The sequence below is a fragment of the Aythya fuligula genome, chromosome 7, assembly GCF_009819795.1.
Source record: "Aythya fuligula isolate bAytFul2 chromosome 7, bAytFul2.pri, whole genome shotgun sequence".
Lineage (NCBI taxonomy): Eukaryota > Metazoa > Chordata > Aves > Anseriformes > Anatidae > Aythya > Aythya fuligula.
This window is the reverse complement of record NC_045565.1, coordinates 34,572,251-34,588,350: the sequence shown is the minus strand read 5'-3', so window position 1 is coordinate 34,588,350 and position 16,100 is coordinate 34,572,251. Positions and strand designations below refer to the sequence as shown.

The window sequence follows — 16,100 nt, the reverse complement described above, 5'->3', positions numbered from 1 at the left end:
TAAATGAATGGGACAAGACCAGACTCTGTTTATAAAGGAATCAATTACCAGCCATCATCTTACTACTGTGAATCTCTCATTTGCAGGAGCAGTCAAAGCTATTTTTGCTGGGAACTAGGATAGTCATTGCTTGAGATTACATGCATCTTTTAAGCACTAAGGAGACATAGAGGAATGCTGTGGATTCAAGAGGGGTAGAAAGACTCTGAAATTACTTTCCTTGCTGTAAACCCACTGAAGAGACTGATGTAGTGCCAGGCACAATTTGAGTTCTGCAGAGTTGTACCCAGAGCAAGAATGGTTCAACTAAATGATCTATTGTGTATTAAATTTACAGATTCAAAGAGTGTAGCAAATGTGTGGGCTATTCAGCATGCTAGAATAGGAATTAGGTTGGACTAAAGTGGTATCTGAGGGTTATTCCAAAAGGATAAGTGCCTGGGGTACCACAGAAAACACAAATATCTCTGATCATGATATTGAAATCTTAGAGGCAGGTCAAGGATTGACTTTACTGAAGAGACTCCATGATGTTTTCCCACACAAAGGAAATCCTTCCAGGTGAGGACTGAAGCTTATTCACAGGGTAGTGTGCTGAAACTTTTTAGAGGATGACTATCGTTCACATGACTAGTCATGATTTTTCACAGGCTCTAGATTCCTTTTAACAACATGCATGATATTAATGATCAGTTATGCTTCCAATATACCAACTGACATCAATTGATGTGGTATCTTCTCTCGTATGTGTGGTTATCCTTCAGGTGCTCTCTGTTTCCATTTGTTGTGTTTTTCTTCGTTTTTACTTTGCTTTATTTTGGGCTTACTTGGTAAAGAAAAAATATTTTCAGAAAATTTCATCAAATAACATGTGCTGCACTGATGTCAGCTGAGGAAATCAGCGTCAAGAGCAGGAAAAGCCAGAAGATGAATGGATCTCTTAGTTCAAAATAGGAAACAGCTTGAAGTTCCTTTGGGGGGGAAACAGAAACCTCATTCATTAACAATGACATTATTTCACCTCTGGTAAAGAGTAAGGATTCTGTTCTCCCAGTGATGGACAGACACATCTCACATTCATGCAAATGACCCTGAGCATTCATGGATACAAAGGAACAGCCCTTAAAATACTGATGGTTTTGACTGGCAAGCTGTTCTTATGGACTGCATGTGGCTCAGACATCTGGCACAGGGAAAAATGCATTATTTGTATTCCTGAATTGATTTCAGACTGTGTAAGGTCTGTATGATTCCCTGCGACTGTATGACTATCCTCTCAGTGGATATCAAAGTAAATCTGTGTCACTGAAGTGAAGGATCTTGCCTGGATGATGCAATATTCATTTATTCACACTTTGATATGAGGATCAATTCTGATCAAGCACTCATATATTTTGTAGAGGATTTATCACTCAGATGTATCTGTGGTTCTTGAGGTTGTTTGATAGAAGTGTTTGACATCTACCTACTTGATCATAGTCATGCACACAAAACTTTGTGCCTTTTTTCCAATCAAACTAAGAGTGGGACAGGAACTTGTGGTGTTCAGTTAAGATCATCTCCATTTGCTTAATATAAAAAGGTCAGTAGAAGTTTTCCCAAGTGCCTTTATTTTCTGTTTCATTACTCTCAGTACCTTCCATTTCCTCTTGAGCCCGGAGCTGCAGCTAGAAGCCTGACTCCTACCTCATGCTATTCTGAAATTTGTTTATCTTAGACTCTGTCATTTTGCCTAAACATTAACATTTTCCAGAAATCAGCTTCTTAAGTGAAGAGGCCTATTAACTTTCTGAAGTCATATGTCAGTGAACCACAGAACTGTTTAGTTTAACTAGACAAGCCTTGTAGTGGTACATGAAAATTATTTTCTTCTTAACAGTCATGTTTATGTCATTTACCAACAAGCTGGCTGTATTACTGCAGAATAATCTGCAAAAAGGTAATTTTAAGAGGGCATAAAATTAATTCTGTTCTGTAGAGTACCCCTAACCTTTCTACAAGATCCTAATTAGCTAATCCTAAGCATGGGAAGTTATATCACATCTGCAATTGTCAAGCATTTCTTTTTATTTAAATAGAAATTATCCATTTTTGATAGCAGTAGGTATTATCATCCACAAAGCAAGCTTTTCATTTCAGAATATTAGAAATAACAGTTGATTCATCGAAGTCTGAAGCTCAGCAGTGCAGAACTTCCATCTATTATCTTGCTTGTTGGCAAGGATTATGCCCTGTCCCTAATAATACATGATTGATACAAAGCGTTTAGTGAATAAAGTCCAGTCATTATCAGGTTGTCTCCCTGTGCTGCTGTAATGTTAAATTACCGCTTGACTGTGGAGCAGCAGTAAAGAAGGTCCTGGGTCTTAGGGGAGATAAGGCAGCTTGAAAGCTGTTTTTCTGCTTGGTTGTAATCCAGATTCAATGTAATTGTGTGTTCATCTCAGTGCAGAGAGGGCACAGCAGACTTCTGTAGGATATAACTCTGATGGCCAGACCCAGGTGTCATTTGTCTCATTTCTTTGAGTCAAACTGCAAATGTTCATTAATGAGAATGGAATTACGTCCTCCATCAAAAAACACAGATTATCTGGTGACATTTGTACTCCACTGGATCATTTCACTAACTGTCCATGCATTTTCCAAAATTAAATAGAGACCCTCGGTGCCTGCACAGCAGGGCCAAATTCTGCTCTCATCAATATGAATTCAAAACATGGGCATTTTCAGTAGTGTCTTTATAGTCAGCCAGATTTCAAAGAAGAACTGCATTTGGTTTAATCATTCAATTCCCAAGCTCAACTTTGGTGAACTGTAGTAGCAGGTTCTCACCAATTAACGTGTTGTTTCTTTCTCTCTCTCTTTCTCTAAAAACATGCGGGAAGTTTGCCACTCCGCAGAGAGTGAATGAATTTGTCATTTGAGGCTACATTTTCCAAGACTTTTTAGGATGTTTTGCAGTCCGCTGAATGTTAGAATCCTCCCTGCAAGCCTAGCATTTCTTTAGGGTCAGAATCAAAATTTGCTCTGTAACTACCTGCACAGAAGGGGGAGAAGGAAATCCAAGTACGAGTGCTTCCAGTCTTTACCAGCAGTTACAACTTTAAATGCAAATGATGGAAATTTCCTTGCTCGTCATCAGAAATTGTAATAAACATTTTTGGCACAATTTCACAGTGAATTGCTGTATCTCAATCTAGTGTTAAAGGGTAAAAAACTGAACACAGCCTTCTTATTTGTGCACAGGTGTGCTTAAAGGTCAGCAGTGTGACAGGAGAGAGATGTTTTCATCTGATAATGATTTTTTTTTTCATGAATTTTTCTTCCAGCTACCCATTTCCCATGGTATTCAGTAGCTGCAGCAGAAAGGACCTGGAAAACAGCCTGGAGAAAGGAGTGGGAATGTGTCTGTTTAACTTGCCTGAAGTCAAGGAGTCCTTTGGTGGACAGAAGTGTGGGAATGGCTACGTGGAAGATGGAGAGGAGTGCGACTGTGGGGAGCCTGATGTAAGATACCACCTGTGAATTACTACTCACCTCCTATCTGCTGGGTTTTAACAGTAGAGAAGTTCCAGAGTTGGTTTGGCATGTTTGGTGTAAAGCAGAACTTCCTCTTCTCTGCTCCTATCTTATCAGCTTAAGCCTCAGAGTCCTCAGAAATGCGGGGTTTCTGCTTGCCTTGCATTTGGGTTGCTGAAATTGCAAAGCATTAGTTAAACATGTGCTCAGTTTGCCATTAAGGAACAAAATCTCTCGTGGTTCATCCAACAGACCAGCCATGTGTATCACGGTCCTAACAACAGAGATGCCTGTACAAACAAGCTAATAACCGAAACCCAAAATAAATTTCTTAACATCACTTAGATTTCTCAGGATACCACACATTAACTGAAAGTTCTCTTCCATCTATGAGAACCTACTGAATTGATACTGCTTAGGTATCTATTTTGTTGCAGCCAGTTTCAGGTTTTACGTACAACACCTTTCCCTCTTTTGCTATGAGATTTTTTTTTTGCTGTTAGCCAATTACCCTGCTAACAAAAATAGCCTTTACTGACTCCCAGAAAGATTACTACTACTTCAACAATCATTTCGTTTAGTTTAGAGAATGTGTCAGAGGACTGCTCAGATCAGGAGGAGATAGGCAAAACCTGGGGGTCAAATAATATCCGAGCATACATTCTTATCCTTTTGGCTCCCCATGTTCATTGGCTGTATTGAACTTCTCCCAGATTATCTGAATTAAATACATCAGCAGATGAGGGATTTGTTTCCTGTGATAAATACAGCTCTGCAGACAAAATAGATCGGGGCAGTTAAAACACTGAGATATTGCTGTATCCTGTCTATACAGTGTATTGGATTTACACAAGCCATAAGGATTTCCTGACAGTTCACTCATTCTTCAGGGTAACAAGGTTGGAGGAAGCAGGCTTATCTTCTAGTTTAAAGTCAATAGAGTGCAAGCAGCTTGCAAATGTCTTTCTAACCCAGTTATCTTTCTCATTTTCACTTTTGAATGATAGCAATACCTTTTCAAGTCAAAGCCACTTAACATCAGCAAGCACTGACTTGATTTGCCTCTTCTTTCTATGTTTTTCTTTTTTAATTATGTTGCTAAAATGCACCTTGGGTCCAATTAAATTAGTTTGGATTTTACTGCTATAATCCAAGTGGTACCAAATACATACATAAATATATACACATATATATATATATTAGAGTAGTTAGCAATTCACTGTCCAGTCATTTAGACCAGCTGAGTTTTGTCAATAGTGGTGCAGTACTTTATGGCATGGAAAGCTGTGCAATAACATGTGCTAGTTGTATTATATCGTTGATCAGAATTAAGTATCTGTCTGAATATATAGATGTAGATGGTGGGTAAGGACATTTCTCCTTTACTCAAGAATCTTTTACCCTCAGAATTTCGATGAGGCGTTGAAGAATTCTCTGTGTTACTTGCCAAGGAAAAACAGCTCTGCTCTGTCCCCCAGCTAAAACATCAGCTCCATGCTGAGATCATCAGTGACATTCCTTATCAGCAGGACAGCAATGGATTCATAAGGGCTATGGTACACCTCCCACCCTTCAGACAACCCCGGACACAGTGATGCAGTAGGGACTGTTTGGTTACCTTCACACATCATGGTCTCATATGCATCAGATGCTGGTCAGCTTCTTGAGTATAATGGAAGCTGGTGTGCTCACCACCAGGCCAAGAGTATGACTCCCAACCAAGGATGATATTACCAGTTTAGCCTAATTTGGGATTGTATTTTAATGTCCAATATGCTGTCCAATGTCAGCTGTACAGGAAGAAGGGTTAATGTGGATTATACATACAAAGACAGAAAAAGGAAAAAAAAAAAAAAAAAAAAGGGGGGGGCAAAAAAAAAAAGCAAACAAACAATAACAAAAAAACACCCTTGTACCTTTGGTCCATAAGAACTGGAAGGTGACAAATGTGGCCAATTTTATAACAGGCTACAAGGAAGATCAGAATACCACAAATTGGTAAATGAGAAGTCAGTTCCAAACAAATTACTGGCAAATGTAATAAAGAGCTACTGCCTGAGTAGCTGTGGCATGCCAGGGACTGTTCTGAGTCCTGCTTTTGTGCCAGGACGACCTGCTTTACAAACTTATCACTGAGCTCTGCAGGATTTAGCAAGTAGGTGGAAAGGGAAGATCCAGTTATATCAGCCTGTTTCAAAGGAGCTTTAGACCAAAGCCTCTTTAGAAGACTACACGGCTATAGGATGAATGAATATTGCACAGACAAAAACTGGGTTAAAAGACACGAAATATAGGGCAAATGTAAATAGTCAAGTATGGCAGTGGAAGATCTACAGTGACATTATCTGTGAGATGTGTCCTGGAAGACTACACAGTTCAGCATATTCATAAACAGCTTGAGAAGAGGAATAGTCTTGAACTTGCTGATGGTATTAGCTAGGCCTGTAGAGATGAAAGCTGGCTATGAAGAACTAGAGAAGAACCTTCTGAGATAGCTTGACTGGGCATTAAGGTGAAAAATGGGATCGCGTGCAGAGTGAGGCATGTTCCAAACATCACAGATAGGATGATGGACTCTGAGCTGACTCTGACCATAGAGGAGCAAGACTTCTTACTGCTATAAATAGTGTTATGAAAATGTCAGCTCAGTGCTCAAGGGTAGTCAAAAAGGTAAATAGGCTGTTAGAAATTACTTGGAAGGAAATAGGAAAAAACAACCAACCAAACAAACAAACAAAAATTTAAAAGAAAAGGACCAGAAAGCCACTATAAATCTGCTTCATAATGTGTCTGAGACAGCATGTGCAGCTTTTTCCTACCTCTCCCTGGTCTCAATAAGGATAAAGCAGAATGAAAAAAGGCTGAAAGAAAAACAACCAAGGTTGTTTAAACTTTTGGAGGCATTCTGCCTGGAAAAGTAGAAAATGAAGGAAATAGTGACAGAAGCTGATAAAATCATGAGTGAATTGGAAAGGAGTGAATAGGGAGCAATTGCCCCCGGCAAGAACTGTGCAAATGAAGTTAGCAAATGGCAGGTTTCAAACAAGCAGAAGGAGCTGCTCCCCAGACTGTGTAGCTTACTTGTGAGTTCCTTTCCACCAAATGTTGCAGGTGCTTAAATGCATATGGATCCAAGGAACCCAGGAGATGAGGAAAGTATCACATATCTGTGTTCATATTCTTGTCTGCAAGCATTTTCTGCTGGCTGCTGTCAGGGTGTAGCAAGGTTAGATGGGTGAGGTGTGGTCTATCTTGTATTCTAAAGAAAGTGGGAGTGAAAACAAGGTGTCATGTAGGTGATGCCAGAATAATTATTGCATTAGTCTGTTTAAGACACTCTGATAAACCCAGGAGATCTACACCAAGAAACCCACCTCCCATCATTGCTGTTGTAGCTAGCAATGACTAATAATAATAAACTACGACAGGGCGGTAGTTTCAGGTGGCTGCCTCCCATCTCTCTTCCAGCCTCCAAAAACCTTGTGAGCCTTTTCTCTTTGCTTGCCTGTTTGTTTATGTTAAAACCATTCCTGACAATTTAATAGCCCAGGCACAAAAACTATTTACCAAGCTCATTCCCTGCAATGAGTAATAAGTGAGTGAGCAATTGGAAATTTGAAAGGCTGCAGCAACATCATTCAGGGAGCTGTGTCTTTGTCCCACGCTGCCTGTGGAATGCCAATTGCTTTCCTTGGGTTGCTTTGTGGATGGCCTGATGATGGGGTATAGGAGCTGACAGTTTCAGAAGTATGTTAATTGGATTGACATCGCTTTCCTTCACTCTGCTTTTCTCAGGTTGCTATTGAGATGAATTTATAAGATCTTCTTCTGTGCAGAGGAATGTTACTTCTTAAATACAGCAGCTGTGCAGAAATATTTGTGTAGCCTGCTGCCTTCCAGTATGATCAAAAATAGGTGCAGGAAGTTGTTCTGCTGCTTCAGAGCAGCACAGTTATCTTTGTATATTCAGGCAGAAAACAGTGAAATTCGGAGAATCATTTTGCTCATCTGCGAGTGCAATGGCAGCCCTATCTTCCAGCTGGAAAGCTTTACAAAAGCCAATAAGGTAGCAAGAGGCTGTGAACATCATTCTAACCCACTTATTTTTCCTGTGTTCCCTGTATTGTTAGTGATCCCTTGTTAAGTCAAACTGACTTAACACAGCTGAAGAGCAATTTTATCTGCTGCTATTTTTGTTAGAGAGCTGAGATTCCAGTGTAGCTGATGTAACTTGCAGCTTGTGAGTATAATCTCGGAAAAAACAACTCCATTATTTTCTGAAACTTCTTAACAGCTCATTCTACTGAGAATAAAGTTTGTAAAAGCCCATGTGCAGCCATCTAATCCATGAGTGTGAAATTGGGATGTATCAGTTAGTAATAATGCAATTCATGCTCTTCGCAAAGCTCTATTACTGGAATACCCCAAGAAAAGATTATATGGAATGGTGTCATCATCTTTCTTTGCAGCAGGCAGCAGACTCTATGCAAGACAGAAATTTGGTAAGCATCTATCACAAAACAGAGAGCTGCAGTGGTGATGCTCAGTACCTGGGGCACAGGTCTGGGATCCTCAGCTGTGGTGAATTCCACAGAAGGTGATTAATTCCACTGAACTTAGTGGAAATAAAACACCATACTGTTGTGTCAGGATAGGTAGCAGCACACTTGAGTTGTTCGTGCTGTTTGGCACTAGACCCCTGGCTAGAATAAACCAGCCTTCCTCAGTGGCTTCTCTGGTTTTACTACAATTACTGCAGTTGTAGGAAGGAAGGACAGACAAGACTGTTTGGATCAAGTTGTCGAATTTCATACATAATTCATTAATTCATGCCTAGCTTTTCTTGGCAGGGCTATAGCACCTCTTTGAGAACGTCAGCCTCTCTTGATTTACAGCTCTTTGTGATTGAAAATTGTCTGCTTTTAATTTATCCCCCGTCTAGGAATGTACAAACCCGTGCTGTAATGCAACTACCTGTACTCTGAGACCAGGAGCAGTGTGTGCACATGGACTTTGCTGTGAAGACTGCAAGGTGAACTGACGGAAATCTTTCTTGTTTGTGTGGGGTGGGCACACTTCCATAATCTTCTCAACAGCAGACGAGTAAGCAAGAACACAGACCCAAATTAGCAGCATTAAGACCCTTGCATTTCTTGTGAGCAATTAAAAAAAGAATCAAACTCTAACAGTTACTGAAAGGGCAGACTTCTTTAACAGTGCCTGTGCTATTTGTAGCCATTTCATTTGTTCATGCAAAACCTCTTCCTTTTCATGAACTTGTATACTTGACTGTTTTTCATGCTTATGTGGATGTTGTGCTGTGGCAAGCAGTCGTTAAATGATGGACCCTCTTTTTATGGGAAGACTCTTGAAATATTAATTCTGTCAACAGCATATATATTTTTAATGGCTGAACATCAGCTCTTGTGGACTCCTAATGTGCTATAAAAAGCCAACTTGCTGCAGGCATTTACCTTCTCAAATTCTCACACCAACTCTTGCATATGGGCTAATAAAGCATTCAGCAAGTTTCCATTGTGTCTGTGGCAACCATCTGCCTAAAAGCTCAGACCTGCAAGCTGTCAGGACAGCATCAACCTGCTGCAGCATTTTCCTAGGGAGGATTACCTTCATGTGTTTTTGCTTTTCACCAAAAACACTGGTGATGCAGTTAAAGTTCAATGGTGCTCCCAGAGCACACCTGTCTCTCGTTGCTGGTGATGTGTGAATGTTCAGACTGGGATTTTTTTAACATTCCCTAGTTGCCTTCACCTCTGAACAACAGAGTTATCTAGAGAAATTGGGACAGGAGAGGAGTAGTTTTTTGGACTGGTGGTATTGTTAAGTTGAAGAAGATCTTGAAGCCTGTGAGAGAGCAACATTTCCCTGAGCTATCAGGGAAGCTCTCAGGGAGTGAAACCAGCATCAGGTGGGGTGGTGACCCTGTGAGTGACTGCTCCAGCTGGAGCTGGAGATGTTCTGTGGTCATCTGGCTGCCCTGGTCACTGTGGTGTTGTCACACCTGGCCCCAGCACAGAGCAATCACCTGGGATTGGTGCTGTGTGGATGGCAAGGTTTCTGGTCTGACTTCCCATCAGCACTAAGGAGCATCCTTTGCATTACAGCCCCAAAATATTTCAGCATCTGTGTGTTTAGGAATGGTTGCAGGAGGTGCATTGAAAAATTTTGTTCCTATTTGAAAACTAACAAGATGCTGGATTTACCTTCTGACCTGAGCAACTTTGCAACACGGATCAAATAAATACATTTAAAGAGTGGCGTAATCCTTATGCTGTCCACTGCAGTCAGTTGGTGCAGAGCCAGTGGAAAAAAAAAAGCTGTGTGCTGCAAGGGTTACACCGCTGCATAACGCTTATTGATTGGAACGACAGCAGTTAAGGTTTTGTTTGTTTTGCAGTTAAAACCAGCGGGGATTTCTTGCAGAGAGTCAAGTAATTCCTGCGATCTGCCAGAGTTTTGCACGGGAGCCAGCCCTCACTGCCCAGCTAATGTGTACCTGCACGATGGGCACGCGTGCCACGGGGTGGACGGCTACTGCTACAACGGCATCTGCCAGACCCACGAGCAGCAGTGCATCACCCTCTGGGGCCAGGGTGAGTCCAGGAACCAGGAGATCTGCTTGTCAGACTGCAGTAAAAGTTGCCTGTGATTATAGCTGGATTTGGGGGAACTTTATACAGTGCCAATCTGTGTCTATTCTTTCCTGAAATGGAGAACTGAACAATGAGGGAATCATTTTGTGATTCATTTTCTCCTTGATTTGCAGTCATGTTCATTTCTTGCAGCAGGAGGTAGAGAGCGGCCGTAACTAGGTTCATTCCACAGCACCACTACAAATGGCTCTGTGAACTTAGGCAAATCGTTTAATACTGATTGATATGGTCTTAGTTCATCCTATAAATTGCAGAATGCTCCTGAATGCTGAGGTAGAAATCACATCCTTTTTCAGACTGCTTCCACCTGATCTCTGAATTGCTCATCCGCAGAATGTCTGCTTACATCCCAAAATAGAGTTCAATATTTAACACTAACACAAGATTCTCACAGCCCCTTGTGCATTTTATTAATTGGTGTTACTCTGTAAACCTGCCTCCTGATAATTCTCTTAGCAGAGTATGCACTGAAGCAGAGATTTTATTCACCCATGGGAATTCACTCACTTTTTGCAAAAATCTAAAATGATGAGCTCTTAAATTATCCTAAACAGATGATAACCCAGGAAAGCTGTTCGCCTTCTACCTTTTTGTGGCCCTCCCACTGACATACCAGCATTAGCTCAGCATTTTGCTGTTTCCTGTTGCCTCACTTGGGACAAGTCATATCTTCAGCATCACACTTGGTCCCTCTTTCAAAGGGGAAAATATTTTGAACTCTCAGGGAGAGGTGATATTAAGAGCCACATTTAATTATTTCTTTTAAACTAACTTTTTTGGCTCCTTTAGGTTCCTTCAATTCAGTATCTAGCTGTCTTTAACTCTATTTCAAGATTTTCATATCAATTTATGATGCACAGAGGTTTCCCTTGGTCATAGCCCTCATCAGAAGTCCACTGAAGAATTTATCAGTAATCTTCATAAGAGCTCAGACCACTTTCCAAACTTTTCAAATGAACATCAAAGCATCTCAAGAAATAGTGCCAGTGATGCAGATAGCAGAGAGACATTAGCTTGTTCATGTGGGTATAGGAACACGTTAGAAGAGTTCCAGTTCATAACGAAACTGCCTACGTGGAGAAAGCCATGCATCTCATGCACTCCTCCGAATCCCACTCGTGTCATAGAGGTAATATGAGCTCATATAGGCATGTGCAATTATAGCCTCCAGTCTTAGTCATACTGGGACTTTTTAATCCCCTGGATACAGAGATATTTCTCTCGTATAAAGCAAAACCTCCTTACGAACCAGTTTCCCATGCCATGGAAAGTTACTCAGTCAGACTGTTAGTAATTTTGGTTGCTTAGAAAAATTCAGCTAAAGGTCAGAAAGCTGTATTGCTGTAGCTCCCTTGCCAGGTCTGTTTCCTAACAAAGCACGTCCTCTAACACCCCCGGGCTCCCCAAGTTCTTTCTTGTCTTCCTTCTCTGGGCTATTCAACATGGGCACTGCTGTGCATGCAGTCTCCGGCGGTCAAGGCTGTGGGGGTCTGCTTGTGAGACAAATGACTTTGTTAGGAACAGGGCTCAAATGGTCACAACAGACATTAACTGGAATACCCTTATTATCTGAACCTGAACTGCAAGCCTCAGTTCTGAACTCACTGGTGCAGGTATAAATTAGAAATAATACCTGTAAATCTTCAAACTTCGAGCAGACTAGATTTCAAAAAAGAAAGGGGAGGGAGAAGAGAGGAAAAAAAAAAAAAAGAGAGAGAGAGAGAGAAAAAAAAAAAAAAAGGCTTGTATTCTGAATTTAAAGACCGGGGCTGTAAATATCTCCACCTGCTCATACTTACATCTTGTTGGAGCATGAGCTGGCAGAAGAGGGCTGGAATGGGAAGAGGGGTGGGTGGGCCATGCAGCTGGAAAAAGGAGAAGATTTCAAATCTTGCCTGCTTTGGCAAGACAGATAAGAAAACTGTTTCCCTCCAGCTCTGCTTGCAGCAGAAGGAGGAATTTGACATATCAAGATGTTGTCCCTGGGCTTTGTATCAAAAAGTTACGTTTGAACCTTTAACCCGATTGCTGTAATTGATTAAAATTTGTTTTTAACAACTGTGTGTGTTGGAAGTGGGATAAGGGAGTAGTTGTGGGTTTTTCAAAGAAAATTTTATACAGTAAAGGGAAAACAGGCCATAGTTCCTTTACATTAGTTCCCTTTTTCTTTTCTGTAAGAGAAAGCCATGCAAAATACGTTAACTTTTCTTAAAACTTCATTCGGTATATTGAATTTCTTATCGATGTGTTCTCTTGTATATCTTTCTTCATTCATAGGCTTACAGATGCCCAATGATAAATGTCAATCTTAATATTTTTAGCTCTGAAGAAAAATAATGAGTTTGTCAGAGATAGTTTACATTAGGCTGAGCAGCAGGAATCTGTTTCCAAAAAGGAGTACTCGTGTTTCATCAGGTTTCTTGGTTACTTTCAACAGATAATTTCTGGAGGAAAATTGGAGGAATACTTTTTGCTGTTTCCTATCTGCAATAGGCTGGAGAGCTCTGAAAACAACCATAAATATCAAGTTCATTCCAGGCTGCTCACAGAACACACAGATTCCTCTTCTCTCTTTCTTGCATTAGTTCTCGTTGTTTTTATCTTTAAGGAGCAGCATGCATGAGGGGCTTGTGACCTTTTTTGTTTCGTATTAAAAAATTTCACATTGCACTGATCTGACCTATTGATAGTGGTGTGACAGAGTGATAGATCGATAGTAATGCATTTGTGTAATGTCTGATACTCCACTGGCATTTGCAGGGAGCACCAAGATACACAGATAAAGCTATTTAAGAGAGAGGAATTATTGATTACCAAGGAATAGAAGATTCTCAGCTTTAAACTCTTGGCATTTTCTGCATTGACAAGAAAGTGATTCTTCAGGGAAGAAAAGGAAATGTTTGTCGGTGTGTTTTCCTACATTTCCCCAAGAGGGAAAAAGCAATGATTTTGGGGAGCCAATGGCATGCATTGACTTAATAATTAGAACATGCTTAAATCTGTCGCGTAGACATGGCCATTTGTTTAGGCAGGAACAATCTTAATTTTATTGTCAATATTTGTTACAAAGTCCTGTCAATGATACCAAAGCTTTGCATTTTTTTTCCAAGCACAACCCTACAAGCAAAACAGATAGGCTTTCCCATCTAAGTTAGGCAGCCAAGCCACTGCTATTTTTTGAAGGAATACATATTTATCTGAGTACTGCAAAATTTGAATCTCATTTAGGATAACCAGTGAAACCAAACAGTTTGGGTCATCACAGATTTACAGCAATGCCTTTGCTTTTAGGGGTGCGAAAAGCATTAAACCATGTTCTCAGAGCTAGCGAGAGCTGGCATCCTCCTTACATGCAAAAATAATAGCTCAACCCCATCCCACTTTTCAGAGACTTGACAGCAGGGATCACCAAGATGAAGAGAAAGGCCAAGGGAAGCTCAAGGAAGTTTGCTTGGATCCTCAGTGCAGTAAAACAGACTTAATGAGATATAAAATCTAGGTGCAAACTACGTGGCACACACAGATGTATTTTTATGCTTTTATTTATTTATTTAATTGGTCATGGTACTTGTTATCATGCTACAAGTAAGAAAACTCCCATCTGAGTGTTTTTGTTTTTTTTTTTTTTCCCCTCCACATTATGTACGCTCCATAGGTATATAATTTTAATAAGTCTGAGACAATGTTGGGAGGTGAGTCTAAATATCTTCTGTTTCTGCTTGCTGCCTGATAACCGAAGTTTCTCTGTTCTTGCAGTCAGCACCATGGTCAGAAATTTCTCTCTTCTCTTTAGGGAGACTGTGACAGTGTTTTATCTTCCCAGCAGGTCTTGTGCTGGTCTGAAATGACACAGCATTTCTGCACTGCTTCTGAGAGAGCAGAACATTTTTTTTGCAATCTTAACATGAAAGAAGTGCGTTTGTCAATATACACGTTTGGAGGAAAAAAAAAAAAGTCTCCAGGCTGACAACTGCAGTGGTGAGCTTTGACCTGCAGCAGTTTCAAACGGCTGATTTAATCCCTCAAATAAGGCTCAGCATGGAAAAGCTGACAGGACCTTAATTACAGGGTCACGATACTATAATTATCAACAGCAAAGTGAAATAAACTCTGCTCATCCAGTTCAAAGCACTTAATATCCACTGTAAATCTCACAAATCATTTTGTCTTTGCCTGTAGAGGTAGCAAAATAGAGAAAGACAGGACTTTCTGCTGCAGTTTATGTGCTGCAATCATGATAAATGGGTTTCCTCCAGTAATGCAACATTACAATTCTCTTCCTTAAGCATCCTCTGAAATCCTGCTTTTAACTCGGTAGCTCCATCTGCTCAGCTTCTTATAGTTTGCTATGTTTTCATTTATAAAAATGTCCAAATATTGTGAGATAGCAGTCAGGAGAAGGAGCAGCCATCTGAATCCCAAGCAACCATGTGTTTTGGTTTGATACAGAAGACAGAAACTGAAGCTAGATTTTGGTTTCCAGGCCCCAGATGATCACTGGGTACCAGGTGTTTTCATACACAGACTGCTCCAAGCATGGCAGGGGAGCATTATTTTGTCCTCCATGACATCCGTTTTCTTGTCAAGTAATATTGGTTGGAGTTAAAGCTCACTAGCTGAGCCCTGCAAGGATGCTGCAGATGTGTTTTTCTTCCTGCAGGCAGCTTTCCATCACATGTACCATGCTTGACTTCTACAGTCAAAAAAAAAAAGAAAAAAAAAGGAAAAAAAAAAAAATTCACTAGGTGAAAGGGAAGGTAAATACCTTAAACTCTCAGTCTTTCAGCAAGCCCCTTATTTCCTTAATATCATTTTTTTAATAAGCATTTTATAGGTCACTTATAGGCAAAGCATGGGACATTCATTTTGCTTTTGGCAACTCATGGAGCCACACACTGCTCTGAAAAGTGTGTCTGTGCTCTGGGCTGCTGCTGACACATCCTCCAGCCACCCCAGTGACACTCCACTGTCTGAACTGGTTGGGATTCATGGGTCCCAGCCAAAAAAATATGGAGACCCATCGCAATTGCATATTGTCATGGGGTGAGGTAGGTCTGAGGAAGTCAAACACTGCAGATGTTGGAGGAAAAAGCAATTATTTTTTCTTGGACTTTTACTTACAGCATATTTTTTCTTTCGTGCCTTCCCTCTCCACTCTGAAGCTGGCATAGTGTATGCACATGTTAATGTTTGCATCATGCTGAATAGTTAATGTGCCTGCCCTGGATAGACGAGGAGGAATCTACATGCTGAAAATGTAAATTTTACTTTTGCATTTTGTACAGTGTCTTGTCTGGATGCTTTTGTTGATTTTTGATTATTGCTTGTGGTTTAATGAAAAGAAGCAAAAGAATCCTGTGCAAGTCCCTTTAATAGTTCCAGATTTGAGTAAAATTCTGAACTCAGCAAGCTTAATAGTAATCTTCCAAAGAATTTTAGGCTCTTGTCCTTCTCTCCAGGGAACCAGAAACTCACAGTCTGTTCCTTCTGTGCCCTGCTTTCTGAGTTTTCCATTTTCAGTATGTAAAAATCTTAGAAGGAAAAGAGGGTGCCATCTTAAGCCTCTCCAAGTTTTAATATTTTGTCCTTAATAGCATTAGATTGCTGTTCAGCAGTATATAGTATTAGTCAAGCTTCTAACTGTGAAATGCAGATAATTAATTGAGGCTTTAATCTCTGAGTTATTAGTGAAAAGATCCATGCTATCTGGGAGTTTTACAATCATATTTGTATGTTCTTCTTCAGGAATTTGACCCCCTTTTTTAAAGCCTTCTTCCTCTTTGAAGGCTTTCAAATCTTCAGGATAGTTTAAATAAATTATATGTTTTAGCCACAGTTATAGGCATATGCACTGGCAAGTGGCTCAAAATATTTGAAAGATGGAACATGTGAAAAATGGAACATTAA

The 16,100-nt window shown here is 40.3% G+C and overlaps 1 protein-coding gene across 1 annotated transcript in view; it reads left to right on the top strand.

Moving 5' to 3' along the window:
- The window catches only part of ADAM12 (ADAM metallopeptidase domain 12), a 181,505-nt gene that overhangs the window by 145,490 nt on the left and 19,915 nt on the right, over positions 1-16,100 (top strand). The window contains exons 12-14 of the mRNA XM_032191052.1: positions 3,330-3,507; positions 8,462-8,551; positions 9,938-10,133. Of these exons, the coding sequence (XP_032046943.1) occupies positions 3,330-3,507; positions 8,462-8,551; positions 9,938-10,133 (464 nt within the window). The remainder of the gene's footprint in view (positions 1-3,329; positions 3,508-8,461; positions 8,552-9,937; positions 10,134-16,100) is intronic.